The sequence below is a fragment of the Anabrus simplex genome, chromosome 2 (genome assembly GCF_040414725.1).
Source record: "Anabrus simplex isolate iqAnaSimp1 chromosome 2, ASM4041472v1, whole genome shotgun sequence".
Taxonomy (NCBI): Eukaryota; Metazoa; Arthropoda; class Insecta; order Orthoptera; family Tettigoniidae; genus Anabrus; species Anabrus simplex.
The window spans coordinates 728,474,669-728,500,378 of NC_090266.1; the positions used below are offsets into that span (position 1 = coordinate 728,474,669).

Sequence of the window (25,710 nt, forward strand, 5' to 3'; positions counted from 1 at the left end):
CTTAGCTAAAGGATGGCCATGTTCTTTTCTTTCATGAATCCAGTCAGCTATTCAGTCTTAATTTACATTGTCTAAATGATGACTGTTCCCAATTTAACAATATCCCTCTAGGTAAGGTTGGATACTGGCCACCCACATTTTACTGTGTCTCCAACACCCAGAGAACCTCATATTGCTTGCAGGGAATGCACTAGCATTTTTCAATGCATCGTAGTCATTTTCAATGAATGAAGTCACCATTCTGTAAAAAATGAGAGAGAGATGCATTTTTAGATCTAAAAGTGTAATTAACTTCCGGTTTTATTTCCTACCTTCTCTTATGCATATTAGACATTCTGTGGACTGATATACGTGTATACATACTTGTTTTACAAGTTGGAAAAGAGGAATGTAAAACTATATGGTTTTCAGGCTGAACTTGTGGAATTCTATTACTTATGGAAGAAAACTCCTGGTGCTAACAACAACCGACCTCATCGACGCAACCGGCGCCAAGGCTCTCTTCGTCGAATCCGCAATACTCGCAACACACGTGGTGGGCAGCCCAAAGAAAACGATGCTAGTTCTCCCATTGGTAAGTCTTTCATTCTGTTTTTCTAAACTCTTCAGGTATTGTAATGATTTGTTTAAAGAAAAATTTATCTCCAGTGTTCTGTTGGCCATCTGCTGCTCTGTGGTGGAACTTGTGATAGCTCAGTGAATACTTCGTAGCGTCTCATCTATACTGCTGAGATTCAAATCCTAGTCAGTGCTTACGAGATTTTCAAAATGTAAAGTTACCATCTTTTGGCATGGATTCCATGGAGAAAAAGACCTATTATAAAGATGAACTTGCTTCTTGCCTGCCAATAGTTCTTAATCTGCTAATAATTTTTCTTCGAAACATATTTGCTGCAGCAGCATTTTAAATGACATACAAGACTGCTTATTATTTATTCAGGCAAACATCTGACCATCTGACATTCTTTGTTGTCTCGGAAGAAAGCTAGATTGTAATTGGCTTAGTTAAAAGTATTAAGATTCTCTTAGATGTTCTCCAAATATTTTGTCCTTAAGCAGTTGTTGAACAACAAATTTAAATTGCGAGAGTACCTTATTTGCTCTCCTGTAAGGCCCCATTGCCTGTAAAAGACACCCCCCACTGCAAATTTTCAGAAATCATAAGGAATTTTTTTTCCACACGTAAAATTGAAGTACTTTATCTTAACTTTGAGTAAAAAAGGCCACGAGGACAAGTGTCCATTACACCTGCTTCACAACATGGTCACAGCTAATGGTGTTCTTCCTCCTTCCTTTTCCATCGCTAATGCGTGCCTGCCCACATGTGTGTTTGCTAGCAGCTGTAGTGCACGGGTCATGTATAAAACTGGTGAATGAGAAACCTGATGCCAAAATGGCTATTGATTGTTTCATTGTTCACATTTTACTTAAAAAAAAAAAAAGATTAAGATTACATTTACGTGCTTAATTATTGAAAATCATCGTAACATTCATATAAGCTCAGAAATTACCTAATTTACTAAGAATACTGGCCTTACATGACCTCATTATCTCTCACAAACCCTCCTAACCACCAGCCTAAAACCTTAATAGGAATAGAAGCAAGCAAACACACACATGTTCTCTCCTTCTCCACAGAATATTGGCAGCAACTTCTTCAGTTGGAAGACCAATTTATAATTTCATACCTGCCAACTTTGCCGATTTAGGCGGGAGACTCCCGATTTTCGACAGTTCTTCCTGCCTCATTTCTCCTGATTTTAGCTGGTTTTTTTTTTTTTTTTTTTTTTTTGTGAACTTCAAACATTTGTTTTCACATCCCGCCATTTCAGCTTTGTACGCCAGTGTCCGAAAGTCCTTCGCTCATTGGCCACTTTCAGATGAAATATTGATGTTTATTAATATGAGAAATGTGTGCGAATGTGCAATGTTTATTGAAACCTGTATAGTGCGGTGCACGTATCGATTGTCAATCTCTCCTCGCATGCTATGTTTGTGTTCGTTCATCAGTCTAGTCGATTCTAGAGACTAGTCGCTAGATTTTGAGTATTTTTTTTAGTAATTTAGTGCAGAATTTAAAAGATGGCAACTATTGACTTTTCTAGAGATTTTAGGAGCCATTTGGAGACAATTCTGGCAAATTTTAATTTACTACTTGATAAAAATAGCATTACGGTTAACATAATCACCCGGGCGCATGGTGCAGTATATTAATCTATGGATTTGCTAAGTAATGGCATCTAGGTGCATGATTTATTCATACGTGTGGAGCATGAGTTCATATTGTTTTCGGAAGCCTTACCAGAGACCTGTGAGGGAGTAGAGATGCGCAATTTTTAGCCTTGTAGCCTCATATGGCAAAAGTCTGGTTTTGAGACAGTATTATAATACATACCATAGTACTCCTGTATTGCACAAGACATATAGAATTAGCAGTTTTCACCAATTTTATCTTCTGATTTTCATATCAGAATCTCCTGTTTTTTTAGTTTCATAAAGTTGGCAGGTTTTTTTTTTTTTTTTTTGCTTTACGTCATACCGACACAGATAGGTCTTATGGTGACGATGGGATAGGAAAGGCCTAGGAATGGGAAGGAAGCGGCCGTGGTCTTAATTAAGGAACAGTCCCAGCATTTGCCTGGTGTGAAAATGGGGTATGTAATTTTAATAAATATTCCCAGTAATAACACTTGCCGTTCAAATCACTGTACATATTCACAAGAGCCTAGTCCTATAACTAATGGTGAATAAAATGGTGGAAAGAATACTTAAAAGGTGGTAAAAAAAAAAAAAAAAAAAAGCAGTAAATAAAGTCATTAAATGAGCTGAGATAATTTTATATGAATCATAAAGTAAATACAATGTACTTCACTACACTAACAATACTGCTCAGAAATTAACTCGTTTAGTGTAGATCATATGTATGTTGGGCTCAGCCCAAGGCTGGTTTGAATCTCAAAAGAACGACCATCAGCTGTGATGTAGCCCAGGTGTCACTGAAGAGAGTTGCTTTCCTTGTTGAGCCAGAAGGTGCTATTATATATCAATCTGTCAAGTCCACCGAAATGTGTACACCAACTGATGTTATGAATAACACCATTCATCTCAGGGACTGGCTGCATAAGGAATGGCATTACTAACATTGCTCATACCTCTGTCACTTTCATATCATCAAATGCATGGATGAGACTTAGACAGAAAAATTAAAGTAACAAACTTGATGTAGCCCATACCAAGAGAGATAATGCAGCCTGTATCTCATCAGAGATAGACCTGGATAGATAAAGCATATAAAATGTAATTCACAAAATGCTTAAATGTTACTGGTATGGATAAAATACTACATGCAATAAGGTAAACAGTTCAGTCAAAACATTTATGCAGGAAGGTCATTGAAAGGTTTGAAAACATTTTAATACAATATTCTGAACACCATTTGATAATATCAAATATTGAAATATATACTAAATTATGTTCGCAAACATGCGGGAAGTAATCTGGGGTGGGTAGTACACCCAAAACAACAACAAAGTTAGAACATATTCCCTGTGGTCAATAGTGTACAAACTACACCTGTTTTAGCTATTAGCTGGAATATGATTAAGTTTGTAGTCAGATATGCTGTTATGAACATTGTAGTACTTCACCAGCATGTGGAACAAGGTTGCCATCAAATACACGTGCAGTGCCTGAAGTGTTCAAACGTGTCTGACAGTCAATGAGGTGGCGTGTTTAGGCATGAATTGAGGTGCATGGTGGACATTGTGAGAACATCTTGTATTAGAATGCAGTATCTCTGCTGGTACTGGACATGGGATGTGCCTGGTAAGGCTATTCCCAATATGTCATGTACAAAGATGGAAAGTCTGTAACTCTTATTAAACGATCAACCATAGGGCATATGTTCATAGGGACTTAGAGTGTTGTTTGGGGTGCTCTATCGACCCACAGATTATCACCCACATGTTTGCGAACACCCTGTATTTATACATGAAAATATAAGTAACAAGCCCACTGTCTCACAGAGGTAGAATGCTGGTAATTTCACGATTTAAAAGCCCTAACCTAATGAAGTTAAATACTGCAATGTTTGCATTCGGTAAAGTTAAATTATGATTCCCTTCTGATAACTAAATTTTTGAGTAAATGACTGTTCAAAAAATTCAAGTCTGAACCTACAATATAGGCTCCTGGCACCAGAAGGTTTAATTGACGAATGCCTTGTGCCAAATAATCAATATCAGAATACATTGCTTTCTATGTGTTTGTTTGTGGGATCATGTCCTCCAATTTATCATGGTTTTTGTTGCAAAATTTGCCCAAAATTGTATAAAATGGTGAAATACATAGAAATTTGCAAAATATTGTGTATTACGTAGGAATTCATAAAAAAAAGTTAAATGTCTAAAATTTGCAATAGGTTGCGAGTGTAAAACATTTACAATTGTTCAGTAGATATTTAAAAAAAACTTATTGAAATCTGTTTGCAAACAAATAAGGGTAGAAAATCTCCAGGATGAGGAAGTAGGACTGAAGTACATGGATATGATTAGTGAGAAGTTCTAAACAGTGGACAGTTAGCAGGTTCAGGATGTAGAAAGAGAATATATGACATACAGGGAAGTCTGTGGTAGAAACAGCAAGGGAATGCCTAGGAACAACTGTGTGTAAAGATGGGGAAAAAGCTAACATCTTGGTGGAAAGATGAAGTGTGAGCAGCTTGTAAATGTAAAAAGAAGGCTTATCGGAAAAGGCTCCAAACAAGGGCTGATGGAGACAAGGAATTGTACGTAGATGAATGAAACAGAGGGAAACAAATAGTTGTTGAATCCAAAAAGAAGCCTTGGGAAGATTTTAGTAATAACCTGGAAAGGCTATATAAAGCAGCAGGGAATCCTTTCTGGGTAGTAATACAGAATCTTAGGAAGGGAAGGAAGAAAGAAATGATCAGTGTTTTGGGTAATTCAGGTGAACTCATAATAGATCCCAGGCAATCACTGGACAGGTGGAAGGAATATTTTGAAAATCTTCTCAACGTAGAAGGAAATCTTTCTGGTGGTGTCGCGAACAACTGAGCTCATGGGGAGGAGGAAAATGATGTTGGTAAAATTACCTTTGAGGAATTGGATGAAGTGGTAAATAAAGTCCATTGTCATAAAGCAGCAGGAATAGATGAAATTAGACTTGAAATGTAACATTTCCACATTGACGTACACGAAATGCTGTCAGTTGGTACAGTTATTTATTCACATCTATTTACAAATTAAACACACACATAACCTTAATCACTGCTGTCACTAGCAAAATACACATATCAACAATGCTGCCATTTTAACAACTGCCTGTCACTAAGCATAGGCCATGTGGAAGTCGCAGCGTTGAAACAGTTGGAACAGTTGATTGCTTACAAGCATGTCACGTACAACACGTGGTCTCAAGTATACTCCTGCTACACCATAACTCTACTAAACAATAACACGTAACTCCCACCAAGACCACCTCTTTATATATATGCTTGGCCAGGCTTCAAGAAAGATATATTTTCTCGTAAATTCTAGAGTGCCTAACAACATGATTATAATGTACAGAATATTCTACCATCATCTAGTGTCAGACATATGTCATACTGGATGTTACAGTGTGTTTCACAATTCTATAGCAGATTACACATCATATACAGGTAATAATCAATTATATTAATTTACAGGTATTTACATTAACTGAACTCATATAAATATTTATGTACAGCACATGTTTATGTACCGGGCGAGTTGGCCATGCAGTTAAGGCCACGCAGCTGTGAGCTCGCATCCGGGAGATAGTGGGTTCGAACCCCACTCTCGGCAGCCCTGAATATGGTTTTCCGTGGTTTCCCATTTTCACACCAGGCAAATGCTGGGCCTGTATCTTAATTAAGGCCATGCCTGCTTCCTTCCCATTCCTAGGTCTTTACTGTCCCATCGTCGCCATATGACCTATCTGTGTCAGTGCGACATAAAGCAAATAGCAAAAAGAAATAGCACATGTTTTGTGACATAACCACACAAACAACACGATCATATCGTATGTACATATGATGTAATAATAATAATAATAATAATAATAATAATAATAATAATAATAATAATAATAATAATAACTGGATGTAAACACTTCATAGCCATACATTACATGTAATAGTAATAATAATAATAATTATAATAATTCAAGCTCGATACTTGCATTACTTACCCATGGGTGAGAGAATATTGTTTTCAAGTTATATCAGTTTATCACACTTTCATCAAGTGGTCATGTATAGTGGGAAGGCAGGGATGAAATGACTAGAATAATAAGATTAGCATGGATGTTGGTAAGGTATCTTCAGATTGGACAAAATCAGTAACTGCACCAATCTGTAAGCAAGGGAACAGGAAGGATTGCAACAACTATCAAGGTATCACATTAATTAGTATACCAGGCAAAGTATTCACTGGCATCTTGGAAGGGAGGGTGCGATCAGTGGTTGAGAGGAAGTTGGATGAAAACCAGTGTGGTTTCAGACCATAGGGGGGCTGTCAGGATCAGATATTCAGTATATGCCAAGTAACAGAAAAATGTTACGAGGGGAATAGATTATGTTTATATTTCGTAGATCTTGAGAAAGCATGTTATAGGGTACCGAGTGAAAAGATGTTCACCATACTGGTGGACTATGGGATTAAAGTTAGGTTATTAGAATCAATCAAAGGCATTTATGTTGACAATTGGGCTGCAGTGAGAATTGATGGCAGAATGAGTTATTGGTTCAGGGTACTTACAGGGGTTAGACAAAGCTGTAATCTTCCACCCTTGTTGTTCGTAGTTTACATGGATCATCTGCTGAAAGGTATAAAGTGGCAGGGAGGGATTGAGTTAGGTGGAAATATAGTAAACAGTCCGGCCTATGCTGACAACTTGGTCTTAATGTGCTGAAAGCCTGCAGTCTAATATCTTGGGACTTCAAAATAGGTGCAGTGAGTATGGTATGAAAAATAACCTTTCGAAGAACTGAATTGAATGTCAGATTGGTGATACAAAGCTGGAACAGGTAGATAATTTCAAGTATTTAGGATGTGTGTTCTCTCAGGATGGTTATATAGTGAGATTGAATGAAGGTGCAGTAAAGCTAATGCAGTGAGCTCACAGTTACGATCAACAGTTCTGTAAGAAAGAAATCATCTCCCGGATGAAACTCTTTCTTACATCGGTCTGTTTTCAGTCCAACATTACTTTACGGGATCGTAAGCTGGGTGGACTCAGGATGTTTTAGGATAAGAAGTAACATACATGAAAATAGCGAGAATGATTGCTGGTACAAACAGGTGGGAACAATGGCAGGAGGGTATTCAGAATGAGGAGATAAGGGCTAAGTTAGGAATGAACTTGCTGGATGAATCTGTACGTTTAAACTGGCTTCGGTGGTGGGGTCATCCAAGACTAATGTAGGAGGATAGGTTACCTAGGAGAATAATGGACTCTCTTATTAAGGGTAAGAGAAGTAGAGGAAGACCAAGACGACGATAGTTAGACTTGATTTCTAACGATTTGATGATAAGTGGTATAGAACTAAATGAGGCCACAGCACTAGTTGCAAATAGAGAATTGTGGTGACGTTCAGTGAATTCACAGAGGCTTGCAGACTGAACACTGAAAGGAATAACGATGTATAATGATGATGTATGTATATATGTATATTGCCCGTACTTTACAATTTTTAAAAAATGTGTGAAAAATCTATTCCAAGAAATGCGGGTTCCCTACCTATGATACAAGAAATCCTTTGTAAACAGAAGGATTTTATGTATGATTATTATTTATACTGTGTTTCACCGCATAATCTCCACACTTCTTAAACAACAACAAAAATAATAATGTTATTTGCTTTACGTCCCGCTAACTACATTTACGGTTTTCGGAGATACCAAGGTGCTGGAATTTTGTCCCGCAGTAGTTCTTTCACGTGCCTGTAAATCTACCGGCATGAGGCTGACCTATTTGAGCACCTTCAAATACCACCAGACTGAGCCAGGATCGAACTTGCCAAGTTGGGGTAAAAAGGTCAGTCAGTGCCTGAACTGTATGATCCTCTCAGCCTGGCTTTTTTTTTTTAAACATAAATGTTTGAAAAAATAGTAGGGTGGGACCAATAAGTGAAGAATTTTTTAGTGACCCATATTTGTATTACTCAAAAAGTGAATTTATAACTAAATTGTACTTAATACAAGTTTAAAGTGCACGTAAAACTCACGTATGATATATTCGTCAAAATAATTAAATAGTCCAGTTCAAAATTTATAATTTATTTGCAACAGTTTGGCAGATGTTTCTCCAGTCTGAAAATAAAAATGAACTTATTAATTTGATTGACATTGATTTGAGCATTAAAGTTAAAATTTTTCACTTGCAAAAAATTAGTGCATTGTTGTGAAATATGGACTTACCGGTAAGCAATTCACTCCAAATGTTGTGTGTCGCTATTGCTGATTTCGGTATGCGATGCATCGTCCTCGCCGCTGCTCATACTGGAATCAGATTCTTCAGCTGTCTGCCACATTATGTTCATTGTGTTATCTTCAGATCCATCATTGTGCGTTTGAAATTCCAGTCCTTTTGAAGCTCTTGGTGACTAGTTCAGGTGGTATAAGGTCCCAAATCTTCATTACCCACGAGTATAACAAGTCCAAGGATGGACGCCTAATGTTGCCAGTGGGTGTCAATTGCTGATCGCCACTTATCCACTCATTGTATAATAGATGTAAGTGGTCTTTAAATGGTTTGTTAATACATATGTCCAGTGGCTGCAAAGTAGATGTTAGGCCATTGGGAATGACCACCTGTCATGTCTTATTTTCATTGAGAAGTTCTTCACCTCGTTCACTAGGTGACCTTTGTAATTATCTAAAACAAGCAGAGCCAGCTGTTTCAGTAGTTCACTGGATCTTCTATCCCAACAATTCTAACCCAGTCCAGCATGAGTTCTGCTTCCATCCAACCCTTTGGTTGCACTCGTACATGAATTCCATGGGGAAACTGGATTTGCTTAAGCATCGTTTTCCTCTTGAAAATGATGTAAGGCGGCAACTTTCTTACATCAGCTGTAATGGCAAGCTATGCCATGCATAATTATTTCTCACTACTGTTGGTTTTCATAAATGCACTCCGTGATTCTTTTAGCATAATAATGCTGCTGCTGCTGCAAGGCATATCGATAAAGACTGGAACCTGATCAACATTACCGATTAGAGAAAGTAAGTATGAAGTTTCCTGGCACAAATGTAAGACAAATTGGTGAAAATTTATAACCTTATCTGTGTAATCAGCAGGCAACCTTTGACAGTGTTATTCTCCTTCACACCGACAGATTGTGTAGTCGCATGAATCTCATAACCCACCCATGACTCGCCTTAAACTGATTGATGGGAATGTGTTTGCACGCTACCTCCTGTGCCATCATTTGTAACATTTCATATGATACACTGCAGCCATTATTACGTATTTCATTGATGTACACAAACATCTTAATCAATTTTTGGAAACTTCCCTGTTTTACAACCTCTAAATGTACGTCTAGAATTGTTTGTGCTTTTTTAGCTTCTTTTAATTTCCGTTAGTTATGCACCAACTTTTCACTTGCTGAAAATGTTCTTTCCACAACTCTATTTCCGTGCTCTTCAGCGAAGACAATTACGTTTAGTTTGATGTCCGCAGAATAGTTCCTATAATTACCCATAATCACAAATAAATGCTTCACATGTTAATGTGTTGCTATGTAAATTACTGTCCATAACTGTTCACTATATTGTATTAAAATATACAAACACGCTAAAAACAAAATAAAACTTAAATTCTCACGCACACGTGTAATCACGTCCCTTACAAACACCCTTGTGTACATTCCAGAGGAGTCGATACTTGTGTGAAAGTGCCTGATAAACCTGCACGGCATGGAGAGGCCCACTTGAAGTGAAGTACAAGGTTTGCAAGCAGGTGTGTACCTACTCGTAAATTTCCCAATACCGGAACCGTCGATTATGTATTTAGCAGACCACAAAAATGTGGCCCATGGCTACAGGCGGCTGGCTACATGAGTGTTATGAAAAAAGAACACTTCCATTCGATGTTTACCATTGATAAGGACAAATATTAACTCTTCTTTCTTTTTTGTGAATTCTCAGTGACTCATTTTGTTGCCATGCGCCTGTGCTTTCTGATACCAATGCACCCATGGTTGCAAGGCTTCGAAAGCCGTACTAGAAACGAGTGTGAGAGGTGCCAGTATTTCCCGGCAACGTTACTGACAAGCGATAACTTACAGACTTGTGTATTTCAAATGAGAACTCGTATTACTGTTGAATTAATCGTACATTGTCTCGTGAACACACTGTCAAGCTACCGATAAGCCATGCGTCTTATTTATTTATTTATTTATTTATTTATTTATTTATTTATTTATTTATTTATTTATTTATTTATTTATTTATTTATTTATTTATTTATTTATTTATTTATTTATTTATTTATTTATTTATTTATTTATTTATTTATTTATTTATTTATTTATTTATTTATTTATTTATTTATTTATTTATTTATTTATTTATTTATTTATTTATTTATTTATTTATTTATTTATTTATTTATTTATTTATTTATTTATTTATTTATTTATTTATTTATTTATTTATTTATTTATTTATTTATTTATTTATTTATTTATTTATTTATTTATTTATTTATTTATTTATTTATTTATTTATTTATTTATTTATTTATTTATTTATTTATTTATTTATTTATTTATTTATTTATTTATTTATTTATTTATTTATTTATTTATTTATTTATTTATTTATTTATTTATTTATTTATTTATTTATTTATTTATTTATTTATTTATTTATTTATTTATTTATTTATTTATTTATTTATTTATTTATTTATTTATTTATTTATTTATTTATTTATTTATTTATTTATTTATTTATTTATTTATTTATTTATTTATTTATTTATTTATTTATTTATTTATTTATTTATTTATTTATTTATTTATTTATTTATTTATTTATTTATTTATTTATTTATTTATTTATTTATTTATTTATTTATTTATTTATTTATTTATTTATTTATTTATTTATTTATTTATTTATTTATTTATTTATTTATTTATTTATTTATTTATTTATTTATTTATTTATTTATTTATTTATTTATTTATTTATTTATTTATTTATTTATTTATTTATTTATTTATTTATTTATTTATTTATTTATTTATTTATTTATTTATTTATTTATTTATTTATTTATTTATTTATTTATTTATTTATTTATTTATTTATTTATTTATTTATTTATTTATTTATTTATTTATTTTGCGACTAACATGACTGTGTTGCTGAACTGCCTATAAGTCATATACATATTTATATTGCGCATTCATATGCAATTTACATGGCAGTTACTTTTATCTTTTAAGAAGCTTGATGAACAAAATTTGAACATGCAACGATTATGTGATGAAATTTTAAAAGCCAGTTTTTGTATTGAAAATGAAGGATGCGACAGTTACACAGTGGTGATGTTTATATGGTGAAATGTGGTAGACAAAGTGCCCTGTCATTTCAAGTTCATACGAACCAAGGTTCAAAATAAATTTCTCTGGCATTGTGGAGCACAAATGTGATTTAAGGAGGAAGTGCTCATTACAATTTGTATATTTGGCAATATCAGACAACATTTTAGGTACCATGTGAAATTCCAGAGAAAAGTCCTGTTCACACTTCTCATACTTTCGTAGGAATAGTCTCTCCTTGTGTGAATAGGTAGGGAACCAATGTTTCAATATTTGGAGGACCAGTAATGCTACTTACAAGGTGTGGCTAGGATTACATAACCTTATAAAACAGTAGTTGATATAAATAGATTGCATTGAGAAAAAACATACCATAGTATGGTACAAACAATATATACAAGACTGTTACGAGAAAAGTACAGCATCCAAGGCAGGTGAGTTTGTTACATACAAAATGTGAATAGCGGTTACCGCACGGGCTATGTCCAACAACATTGACAAATTTGTGTATACTGACACAGGAGGGAACACTGGAGTTGCCAGCTTGTAACAAAAGTGAATTTTGACACAAAAGAAATAAGTACCAAGCAACATGTGTAACACCAACCATTGCTTACAATATTGACTCCGTGGAAGAGAATTCTAGTTTTCATTAGTTGGCATAAGTCTAGGAAGGCGAATAAAATAAGTGGAGTGTCCGAGGACATATTCGGTTTGCCAGGTGCAGGTCTTTTGATTTGACACCTGTAGGCGACCTGCACGTCGTGATGAGGATGAAATGATGATGAAGACGACACATACACCCAGCCCCCATTTCAGCGAAATTAACCAGTAATAGTTTAAAATTCCCGACCTTGACGGGAATCGAGCCCGGGACCTCTGTGACCAAAGGCCAACACGCTAACCATTTAGCCATGGAGCCAGACTAGGAAGGCGAAGAAGTGCCATAAATGCTTCAATCCGGCAGAAGCTAGATAAGGGGAGATGATGATGATGATGAAATTTAGATGGTCTGCTCCGAACCAATTTTGATATTCCCTGTTAAGTGTCAGGGGGTTTGCTATAGTGCACAAGCATGATTTGGAAGCCTCCCGTGTAGTTCAGAAGCCAGTAGTTATGAAGATGAGTGCTAAAGAATTTGTGAAAGAAAACTCCGTATAGGTGGCGAGTCGTCATACACAGAATGCTGTAATTCAGAGCACGTGAAATTGCACAGAGCTTCATTATTTCAAGGAAAGACTCCAAAGCAGGTTGAAGTTGGGGAGTGGATTTTATGCATCAAAATGTACTAAGTTGGTGGAGGAGAATGTATTAGCAGGTATTAACCTCTCAAGCCGGGGACACACGAGTGTCAACGTGTGAGGTAGTCTTATCGGCGGATGCACGTGACTGTCACGCTTGACATTTCTTTGTACTACATTGTGATTCAAGTGCAAGTGCTATGAATATATAGCAGTCTCTTTAAAACTTTACTCTTATTTTCAATGTTTAATGTAGATTCTCAAAAGTGTAGTTTACTGCTTTAAAAAAAAAGTATTGCTAACACTAATGGAAAAGAGACTGCTGAATGATTGTTGCGTTCTTGTTTTTGCAAGGGCTGTTTGAGGATTCAAAGAAAACTAGTGTTATCAATGCTTCGGAAACTTTGTGTGGAAAAAGTTAGAGACAATACTTCAGAGATTCATTTAGCAGAAATCCCTGGTTAATGGGAATATTAGTTCATGAGCAAGACACCATATATTTTTGGGTGTTTCACTCTTGGTCTCACATGCACTGTGCAGTCATTCCTTCTGCTAAGTGTCAGATCTCACTTCATTTAATGAAGATAATCATCATCTTATCTTAATAGTTCAGTTTGGTGTGATGCAGTTACTGTCTGATTTATTCAAAACTTCTATTATTCACCTGTTATCAAACTGCGCTCTGCCATAAAAAAGATATTTTAAAAAATATTTTAAAAACTGCCGTACTTCCATACTGCGCAATATCACATATTAAACAGATAGCGAGCCGAGTAATTACAAGTTGTAAGAGGTTTTGAGGCCTCGAAAGAATTATGGAAATCTCTGATCAAGGTTGAAATGTAATTATGTTGATTGAAAAGCTATGGGTCATTCCATCAATGTAAACTTAAAAGTACTGTAGTTACAATAGTCACAGGTCCACTATAATGTTATCTGAAAGCTAAAGCTGTGTGTGCTCCGATGAAGATAGCGAAGACATTGCTAAATTCAATAAGAAGATAAAATTACACATCGAATCATTTCTACATACGTATCAGTGAAATGGTTGTGATCTTACTATCAATCTACATGAGGAAATGTCTTGTTATGCATAGAAAGAAGAAAGGAAGAGAGAGTCCTTCAGCTTGGAAGATATACCATTCCCATCTAGATAGCATTAAAACTTTACATGCTAGAACAAAATGAATTTAAGACTGCAGAGGTTTAAAGCACATATGGAGGTCTGCAGCACGTGAAGAAAAATGAGGTCTGTATGGCGTGTGGAAGTCAACGTAAGAGGTTAAAACCGCACCAAATTAACCTTTTTCACATACTTGCCTATTATATCTTTGTCATATGCCAGTCTCTTATTTTTTTTTTTTTTTTGCAAGTTGCTTTACCTCGCACCGACACAGATAGGTCTTATGGCGACGAGGGGTCAGGAAAGGGCTATTAGTAGGAAGGAAGCGGTCATGGCCTCAATTAAGGTACAGCCCCAGCATTTGCCTGGTGTGAAAATGGGAAACCACGGAAAACCATCTTCAAGGCTGCCGACAGTGGGTTTCGAACCCACTCTCTCCCGAATACTGGATACTGGCTGCACTTAAGCAACTGCAGCTATCTAGTTTAGTATTATTATTATTATTATTATTATTATTATTATTATTATTATTATTATTATTATTATTATTATTATTATTGTTGTTGTTGTTGTTGTTAACTGAAATTATTTGCACAATTATTTGATTTGAACTTATTGTGCCAAAATGAATAAATATATTTACATTGTCATACATTGATCCCCCAACACGTTTACACATTACTTCGAATTAAATTAATTTACAAAAAGAACCTCATCAAACTCAAGACAAGCATCATTAAAATGGAATCACAGTCGAAGCAAATACTGTGGACACTACTGTAACCATGTTACGTAATATCCCTTAGGGGTGTATCATTGGCTGACGGTTTCCAAACTTATAATCTATCCTTAGTACCTACTGAAATAATTTAAATAAGGAGGGAACATCATACCAAGGCTAATTGTTCTATTAAAACAGCAAATCAACTTGAATCATATACTCTAAAAAGAAACTCCTATAGGGATTTAAAAAAACCCCATTTGGACAATTTTATTAACAGGGAAGGTAAGTGTTATTTCCGACAATTTTATTAACAGGGAACGTAAGTATTATTTCCAAATTTTCATTATGCTTCTGAATATCTGTGATATGTCTCCAATCATGGTGGGTACTTGAATTCTTGAATTTTTTCAAGGTTTTTCTAAAAAGAATAAACATTTGAAAAGGTATTCCCACATACAGTAATTGGGTTATTTTTTTAAATAGTGATTGGCCACCATCAGGACAGTGATTGGCCACTTGGTTCAAGTCAGTAATTACTCTTTTAATAGTGGAAGGATAAGCAAGCAATTTCACTGAAACTGTCCACCCCATCCTATATTCCAAATAAATTCATAAAAATCAAACCTGTTATTGTATATCAACTAACATAATACTATGTCATATCTGATGTTTGCATTATTCATTTTTTGGACCTAAAACTGCACAGTTTAAAAAGTTATAATCTGATGACGTGTCACAACTAAATGAACCATTGTAATCGTCTTGAGTCGTCCAGCATAGGACACTTAATGCCAAAGAAAGTCCTCTTCATCACTCTCTGGAATAAATTTGTTGTGTGATTTAGGAATGCATTACTTGTGAAATGATTTTTGTAGTTGTCACAAGCAGTAAGGTTTTCATCTTGATAAACTAGTAGTTCTACTTCTCCCTTACTGACACAACACTCAGTCTTTGAGGAAGTTGAAGGCTGTGAAAATATATTTTTTGGTGTAGGCCTTGGTCTATGTTAGTGGTAGTGTTGTGGACTTCTAAGATTACAGGAAATGGGCACATTGTCAGTTTTCAGTAAAGTAGGAAAAACATTTCCTGCCATCTCACACAAGTCTGGCTTTTTCAATTTCTTTCCTTGGTTGAATGACATTCTTGCTGCTTATATTGTTATCAGTATTTAATTTCTTGTTTGGTTTAGACACCGATGTTGCCCTGTTCACATTTTCTTTCCTCTTTCTCTCATCCAGATTTTTGTTTGTCCTCTTGCTTTCTCCGTACCTTTTGTGAGGTTATTGTGAAAGGATATCTCTCTGTCTAATGTTTTCCCTTTCTTTTCGGAGTTTCAGGCCGTACAAGGAACTTCCTGCCGATCTTGCAACTGATGAATTTTTGTTCTTTTGTAGGCCTGGTTGGTGTATATTCTGGTTTGTTCCTAAGTGGTACTTCAGATGTGTTGGTGCTTAAGCTTCGATCAATTTCTTGAACAGTCTCTTCTGGTATGCTAACTGGAGTATTAGCACTAGCTGGGTCTGGACGCGTGACTATTTCTGCACAGGAGTATGAATCAAGTGAAAGCACTGCTACATTGTCTTTATCCCTAGTGTTTTAATGAAACTTAGTCCCTAGTCTGAAGAGACTGAAAGAAAACATTATGTATTTCTCCATCTAGAATTTCCTTCATCTTTTCAAATTGTTCCAGTCTTTGTTCTCTAACTATATCCACTAAATTTGTGTATGTTATAAATCCATCTCGTTTTACCTGCCTGCTTTCTGTCCTCGGAGAAGGCAGGCATTTAGAGTAATCCACGTCATCAGGATTGAAGGGCTTCAGCATTATAAGGTGGTTTGGGAAGCTTAGGCATATCTTGATGTTAAGGTAGACACCTGCATAGAAAGTAGTGTTTAATTATTGGCCACCCAAGTAGGACAGTAAACGGCTACTAGGCCAGTCATCGTAATTTTGTAATTTTGCGAATATATTTATTGGCCACAACATTATGCAGCTTACGCTTAGAATTAATTACAGAAGAATTACCTCATCCTCTAAGAACACATTAAAGCATGATTGTTCAGTTGGTAATAATTTAGCTCTGAAGAACTTAATAATTACACATGATACTTAGCAGCTATCGTAAGACTCGTCTGAAATTGGAGAAGCAGCTTGATATGCATGGACACGGTCTGCCATTGCTCAACGATGGTCACTCTGGCGGTGAGAATACTAACCAAGAGCGAGGAATACACAAACATGCCGTCTGCTGGTATGTTTTGGTGATAGCTTTATTTCGATGAGTTTGGAATGCAAAAGAGGCAGGAAGTGGCCAATCACTACAGTCAAAACTGGTTGGGATGTTTTTGTAGGGACTGAAAAAGAAGTGTCATAAAGAGGGAACGTGCTAAAATATGAACAACAATTTTGCTATTAAATTTAAGGTTAGGTTTGAACGTAAAAATAATTAAAATGAAAACAAAGAAACAAGTGTTGACAATTATTAATTAATGAAATAAATAAATAATACATTTTAAGAACACTAATATAGTAAAACTTCAAGGAAAAAACTTTCTTAGAACATGAACTATACACGTCGCTAAAAATTATGTTTAACATTGTAACAGGAAAATCCACATTTGCACATGTTAATGTGTGGTTTAGCATACACTTTCTCAATAAACTTTAAACCGAGCTCGATAGCTGCAGTCGCTTAAGTGCGGCCAGTATCCAGTATTCGGGAGATAGTAGGTTCGAACCCCACTGTCGGCAGCCCTGAAAATGGTTTTCCGTGGTTTCCCATTTTCACTCCAGGCAAATGCTGGGGCTGTACCTTAATTAAGGCCACGGCCGCTTCCTTCCCACCCCTAGCCCTTTCCTGTCCCATCGTCGCTGTAGGACCTATCTGTGTCGGTGCGACGTAAAACAACTAGCAAAAAAAAAAAAAAAAAACTTAAATATTTCATCATCTATAAACTGTCTAGCTTTCTTCTTTTCCATAACTGAATGTCCTGCAAACCACTATGCGTAAGTACAGTAGCCTAATTTATGTACCATGTTACACAATTCATTTACGAACGTAAAATTAAGCACAAACATGTCAGCTGTATACATAAGTACAATAGGCCTAATTTACGTACGTTGTTAAGCATGTAAGTACAGTAGACCTAATTTACGTACAAAAGTCCCTCGGGCCTCTTTTAGACGGCGTGGGAGTAAAATGCCCGTGTGTATGTGTGGGTTCACAGGCCCCCGCTGACTCTTACACACACAACGGGTCGAGCACTGCAAAACACCCCGCGCTGTCCAGTGGATCTGTTTAACACTCTTTTCAGCGTGGGTAATAAATATGGACAATCATAGTCTTCGTTTACCTTCTACATTTAAAAAATATAAAAATAGTTCACTCATGCTATGTCCTTCACATTTTGGGTACAGTTTTTAGGATATTCTCTCAATAACGGGTCTAAATGATGTCGTTCTTTCCCAAACACGAGACCACTGATATTTCCGACATTAAAGTTATTAAGTTCTCAATGTCTATAGACATATATAGGCTTTTGGGCTTGTGCCGTGTCAAGAAATTAAGGTGAAATTCTTCACGATTTGCAGAGAACTTTGCTCTTTGTCTTCAGAAGAAAATCTCTACTGTAATAGAAGTGGAGGTGGTACGTACATTTGTCACCAGATGGCTCCCCGGATGCAGTACAGCGCTAGCGTTCGAAGCGGAAGTTGACAGAACCATGAGAATCAGTCTGAGAGGGTCACATAACATAACAGGTGTACGCACATATGAAAGTATGATGTTGACACAAGCCTGGAATGAAACATCTGGCGATGAGGAACGTACGTATTTGGAAAACACCGAAACGAAATAACAGTAGTGAAGGGACAGGGAAGGGAACTACCTACGTAAATCCTTAATGGGTGGCAGCCAGGTATTACTTAAATGATAGCCAGTGTCCCTGTTGAAATTGTTAGAATTTCTACATATTTTCACAGCTTCCCATATAATTTGGACCTGTAGTGTCTAATGTGGGTATGAGCTTGAACATCTTGGAACGTGACATCATGAGCCGACGATAGAGCATGCTCAGCTGTTTCTCATTTGTCCAGCTGGTTGAGATGAATATTTAGTTCATGTTTCTTGATACGAGTACCAATGGACTGGCATGTTTGGCCAATGTATACCTTATCGCAAGTACAGGGAATTTCGTATAGCCCCGGATGTAAATTGGGACAATTTGTCATTGGTTTTACCCAGACTGTGAGCAATTTTAGTGACTGTGCCAAACATGGTTTTCATATTGTGTTTGCGAAAGACCTTGGCAATTTGATCTGTGGTGTTGTGAATGTAAGGCAGGTAGGCAGTTCCCTTCATTTCTTCCTTCTGTGAGCTTTGTTTGGTCATTTCTCTGGGATGCATGGCTCTATGAATCTGCAAATTGCTGTAACCATTACCCTTGAACGTTACTTTGAGTGTGTCCATCTCCACCTGGATATTTGATGGCTCACAAATTCGTCTCGCCCTCTTGGTGAGTGTCATGAGAATGCCTTGTTTTTGTGCTGGATGGTAGTGAGAATCTGAATGAAGATAGCGATTTGTGTGGCTAGGCTTACGATAGACGGTACGTTCTAAGGAGCCGTCCGATTTCTTTCTTACTAGAACATCCAAGAAAGGAAGGCATCCATTCGACTCCATCTCCATAGTGAATTTAATTGAAGGATGCTGCTGATTTAGGTGGATTAGAAATAGATGAAGTTTCTCAGGACCTTCTGTCCAAACCGCAAATGTATCATCAACATACCTCCACCATATCATAAGCTTGATGGGCGCTGAAGCAATAGCCTCCTCCTCAAAATGCTCCTCCATAAAGAAATTAGCCACTATGGGCGAAAGTGGACTTCCCATAGCCACTCCATCCATCTGTTCGTGAAAATTCCCACCCTCACAAGAAATAGCTGGAAGTCTTGCAATGGAAAATAGCTTAGTAATGTCCTCAGGGAACAGGTGCTCAATGAGAGACATGACAGAGTTAATCGGCACTTTAGTGAACAAGGACTCCACATCGAAACTCACCAGAAGTGCATTAGGTTGAAGGGTTATGGTTGACAGCTTGTTGACAAAATAGCGAGTCCCTAACGTATGATTCAGTACGTCGTATGTATGGCTGAAGCAATTTCCTTAGGTATTTAGCCAGAGCATACGTAGGAGAAAATATCGCACTGACATTAGGTCTGAGGGGAACATCATCTTTATGTATCTTAGGAAGTCCATATAATCTAAGTGGCAATGCATCCCCCAGGGACAGATGTTTAGCCTCCTCTTTTGGAATTGAAGATCGCCTTAAGAGCTTCACTGTGGCATTGGACACACGAGTGGAGGGTCACACGAACTCAGTCTATTAACAGTCTCTGACAATATAGCCGAGATCTTATACTCGTCAGTGTCCATAACCACTGTCGCATTATCCTTATCAGCTGAGAGAATGGTCAGTTGAGAATCATGTCTAAGTTCCTTCAGAGCTCTCCTCTCGCCTCTTGTTAAATTGGGCGCGGGTACAGCAGCGGACCTTACGAGTCTCACACATTTCTGTCTTAACTCCTCAGCCTCATCTGTAGGTAGTTTGTGGATGGCTGCCTCAACGGAAATAATTAACTCCTCAGTGAGAATTTTAGACGGTGCGACAGAGATATTAAGACCCCTAGCTAGAACTGCAGTTTGGTTCTCGTCCAAGGATTTCTTGGAAAGATTGACGACAGTTTTACTCTTACCCGGGTTCGTGCGAGAGGCCGCCTGTTTCTGAGCTAGTCGGAGGAACGTAGATTTCTGTCTGAATGGCACCTGGTTGAATTTGTGTTCAGCCTGTATAGCAGTAATGCAATCGAAAGACAACCACAATTCCTTCGAGAGAGTGATGCTTAACAGCAGGTGTAAGCGAAACAACTCTCGGGAGACTGAGTCCACTTCCTTACGAGTGTAATGCACTCTCTCGATCACAAGAGCCTTGCTAGCGCGTTGACATATTCTCCTGGCCTTTGGGGTATTTAACATGTGCTTCAGCTTCACACAGTTGGGAATGGTGTTATGGTCCCTGCATCTCAGCAGAAAGCATGTCTAACTTGGGTTCCATAACAACCACTGTAAATCACACAGATAAAGAGAAAACACACACGAATAACTTTTAAGTTGAAAATGAGAAATAAATTTCTCAAATGATTTAGAGCTGGCCTCGTTTTGTTTATTGTCTAAATCCATTTCTACTTCATTATAGGTACACTATCGAGTTCTGATACAGGTCGCAGTACTGATATCGCGAGCACGGACGTTTTGCTGTGTATGAAGACATGCATAATAACTAATGCTCAATAACAAGTAACTGTGGGCGTGGGACCGCAACTCACCTCAGTCTGTCTGCTCAAACATTTCTCCTGCATGCTGTTACTCTCCACCTACGCATCATCTGAAAAATTCTATTTGAACAATCAGTTCTTAGTTTAGGCCTAGGCGGACCGGTGGCTAAGCGCAGAAGCGGGTTGAACCCACGCCGTCTGAAAGAGGCCTCACGAACATAAAATTAAGCATCAACACGTTTGACGCAAAGATAATAAGACTGGACTGGCTTTGGGCTGACGCTTCCTGCAGCTGTAGGCCGACGTGCAACCGCGGTCCGGGGCCGAGAAATTAAGTTCTTTACCAAATCCTTACCCAGGTCAGTTGTCGCTGGCCTGTCTTGCGCGCAACGTGACTGGAAACACTAATTATATTTCTTATGGTGGGGAATTACGAATGTAATAAATAGTGACATAAATGTGCTATCCTGGTTTCTTTAGCATGTATTTAATAGGACACATCCTGGGACTTTACAATAATGGCGTAATAACCAGGGAAACATGCTAGAGAGGTGACGTCTTAACCAGTTTTGACTGTATATGGTTTACCATGTACATAATTACATTCAGAGTATTATATCTTACTAGTTAGGTGCGACAACCCTCCTAATATTATGAAATGGACCTAGTTTGCATAAGTACTCTCCTATTTTAACACTGTCACTCAATACAATTGGTTCAAATCGGGAAATGAAGTGCGCTCTCTCAAAACCGAGATGAAGAGTGGCGTCGTGCAAGATGACAACAAACTGGCTGGGGAGCGGTCCGAAGTGATGTATGCGGTTGTGGAGTCCGGAGTTCAAGGCCCAGCAGAGGAATCGAGTGGCCTGCCTAAGAATACGATGATCGTGGAGAGACAAATGAGGCCGATGACCTTCGATGTTAGGCCCCATAAAACAACAAGCATCAAGCAAGCATTAAGCATCGAGACACAAATGGAGCCTGCTTTCAGTGATGGCGGCTCCCGCGTCATGAAGGTGGAAACTCCATGGGATGACGGGATCACTTCCTAGGGAATATGCTAGACACTGTTCGAGACCAGATCGACATCCGAGATAGAAACTGAATACCCATTTGCTAGACTATGTGGACAGAAGGTGGAAGTACGATGCATCCCCAGCCATATTCAACCTGTAAGGAGGTTGTGAAAGTACTTGGCGGGAGCTGTGGTGTTAGCCAACCAAGGTAGCCATCTACCGAGTTCAGCTGGAGGAGAGGACTCGGCGCGCCGATAGATTTCGCGGATATCCGACGCCAAGACCGAGCGACCAGGCGAAATGATTGTGGACGGGCCATACAAGTATGACACCAAATGCGAGGCAGCTGACCCCTACGATAAGCTCTGCGGCACCAAGATTTGTCCAGGGAGGATGCTCAGCGGGGAGCAGAATTACGAGGGGGCTCTGACCTTATCCCAGGAGATAGAGGCAGCAACAGCAACGACACAGCTGATGGGAGCCCCTCTAGGAGGCGGAGCACCAATGAGGTCTGAACTGACAACCAGCAAACAAGGGTGCCACCTGACCAGGACACTAAGGTGTGTGCCGGTACGAAAATAGAGTTCGGCACCCCAGAAGAAGAGAGACCCTGCAGAGCCAAGCCTGGGACAAGCGAGCTAGCTGCGTGCATCACACTGGAAGTAGATGGGGGTGTAGACTGCTTGGCTGCCATGCGAGGCACTGCGGATCATCATCACCGGGAACGAGGGTACTGTGAACCGGACCCAGCAGTTCGCCCAGGGATAGGCAGTGGCCACATGGTCAAACCGCCTTGCACCGTATCGTGGAGCAGCTCGAGACAAGCGGCCTTAAGGAGGGGCAATATAATGTTTATTACGTCCCCCATGCCAATTTGCAGTGGGCTGGTGACATCACCCACTATGGCCAGCCTGCTTGTTCTTCAGCCGCACCAGTCATGAACAAGTCTAGTGCAAGGCCATCCACTTCCCTTGTCCCTTGCAGTGGCAGCATGAGTTCAGCGTGGAAATTACAAGAATGCCGAGCCTGGAGTCTTCTGCCTCGAGAGTTTTCTACATTTATCTAGCTACAGACCATTCTGGAATGTTTGATCTCCTTATATAAAGGGGACAGATGACTGCAAGCGAGTTCAGTGAGTGAGTGGACTCAGTGAGTTGGTGAGGAGCGCAGTTGGAGCTCAACCAGTGTGAGTTCTGAGCTCAGTAATTCTGTATGTTAATATGTGGTCTTAGTAACTAGTTAATACATTATAGAAGTAAGAGTGCTACCAGGTCTTGCTTTCATTTATCTACCGCACTAACACGTTACAATAATAATATAGTAATAATAATCTGAATATCTCAATATGAATATGAACGACACTGCATGGGTGCACGCTCTTAAATATTGGCCTTACACACCATGTGGACTTGGAGGAAAGTCAGTACTTACCAAGGGCACTCGTATGTATCAACCAGGCTTGGTCTATTCATTGCTCGGTCATTTAAATGTACAAATATTTCTTAGCTCTACTTGATAAAACAAAAGGTTCAAAGACTTACAGAATAACACAGTCCACTGTTCCCCTAGATTACCAGCCGAGTTGGGCGTGCGGTTAGGGGCGCGCGGCTGTGAGCTTGCATCCGGAAGATAGTGGGTTCGAATCCCACTGTCGGCAGCCCTGAAGACATTTTTCCGTGGTTTCCCATTTTCACACCAGGCAAATGCTGGGGCTGTACCCTAATTAAGGCCACGGCCGCTTCCTTCCAACTCCTAGGCCTTTCCTATCCCTTCCCTATCCCTTCGTCGCCATAAGACCTATCTCTGTCGGTGCGGCGTAAAGCCACTAGCAATTGTTCGCCTATATTAGTATATATATCTCACAGGTATTTGTCTCGTGGCATTCAGCAGGATATTGCAAGACTGTCAGAATTTTATTTGTACGTTCCAGCCGTCTGACTTGTTTTTCAACAGCCTTTCCTTGTTAGAGCACTAATAGTTATCTTTACATTGAGTTATTATGAAGGGTTCTACATACAGGCTTAAAACTTTGTTACAAAACTACCAGCTATTTACTGTTATTGTTATTATTTACTGTTATTCACTGAATGTATTATCATTGTCATCCCGTAACTATTTGATTCACATATTCATTATTTATTTTGTAATTACAATATTTGATATGTCCGTTGGTTTCAGGGTCCAATTCCTGTACGGTTATACCCTCTTCAGTTTTAGGAGATGAAGAAAAAAAGGGGGGATGTGTAGTGGTTTTATAAGCGAGTTAATACTGTAATAAATTACATGTGATAAACGGCACAATTGACTTACTCTAACCCCCCACCCCCCCGCACTCCGGCATGGCCTTGGCCTACCAAGTGACCGCTGCTCAGCCAGAAGGCCTGCAGATTATGAGGTGTCATGTGGTCAGCACGGCGTATCCTCTCGGCCGTTATCTCACACTCAGATAGCTCCTCAATTGTAATCATGTAGGCTGAGTGGACCTCGAACCAGTCCTTAAGATCCATGACCTGGCTGGGAATCGAACCTGGGGCTTCCGGGTAAGAGGCTGGCATGCTACCCCTACACCGCAGGGCCGGCGACTTACACTACAGTTAAGCAAAATTTCTTATCAAGAAATTATAAAAGGTCAGTCCATGTATTCGATACAGTACATATCTCATATGACATTTAATAATAATACGTTTCAAACCCTAAATGGGCCTTCTTCCGTGAAATAATTTAGACAGTGTTAATAGGTAAAATAAATTTAAATTAGACAGAATTAATAATTTATGACCAACGTATAAAATATTGGTCAACAAGTCCGAATATAAATACATCAAGATCCTAAAATGTCATAATGACTTAATTTAAATGGGACAGTGAAATTTTTATATACCTAGTATAAAACCTCAATTATGAATTTTTAAAACGTATCAACCTTACAGAATTCTTACTAAAAATACTCCACACTCGACCCAAGACTGAAAGTAATTAAAAACATTGTCCACAAGTAATATTATTTTGCAGATCTGAAATCACTTGTATATATCCTGTGTTAGGTAAGTTAAAATTCTTGTACATAATCCTAGGCCCGGTTTCATCAACACATGTTAGTACTTAACAAGGTGTTAAATCATTTTAACATACGATTTAAGAAAATTTGTGTTTCATCAACAAATGTTAACATTAACAAATGTTAACCTGCGTATTAAAGTTAACATCAGCCATTTCCAATGTTAAATGGCTAACATTAGCATTTAGCAACCTGTTCCAAAATGGCTGCTGTGAATCTCGCTTTCGAGGCGGAATTGCTCTATTTAGATCTTTTACAAAACAATCCTGATCGAAGGAGAGTTCAGCGACGTAATGACTTTGATAATTTGACGGATCCGAGATTTCTTCATAGATACAGGTTATCGAAAACAGTCGTTGCTAAGGTTGTTGACGAAATTCAAGTGAGGTTAGAATATCCTACGAAGAGAAACTTACCTCTTTCTCCAATGTTGCAGGTACTGATAATATTACGAGTTTTTGCTACTGGTTATTTTCACATAATGGCCGGAGACAATGCTGGAATTTCTAAAGCCACTGTTAATAGAGTTGTTTGTCGAGTGTCTGCAGCAATAGCATCCATGAGAAGGAGGTACGGTATATATCATTCCCTTCAGTAGAAGAGCGTCAGCAAATT

The 25,710-nt window shown here is 37.9% G+C and overlaps 1 protein-coding gene across 8 annotated transcripts in view; it reads left to right on the forward strand.

The window, feature by feature from the left end:
- Positions 1-25,710, forward strand: part of LOC136864408 (atrophin-1) — a 755,035-nt gene that overhangs the window by 187,742 nt on the left and 541,583 nt on the right. For all 8 annotated transcript variants that reach the window (XM_068226264.1, XM_068226266.1, XM_068226270.1 and 5 more), the window contains one exon: positions 412-574. In XM_068226264.1, coding sequence (XP_068082365.1) covers positions 412-574 — 163 coding nt within the window. The remainder of the gene's footprint in view (positions 1-411; positions 575-25,710) is intronic.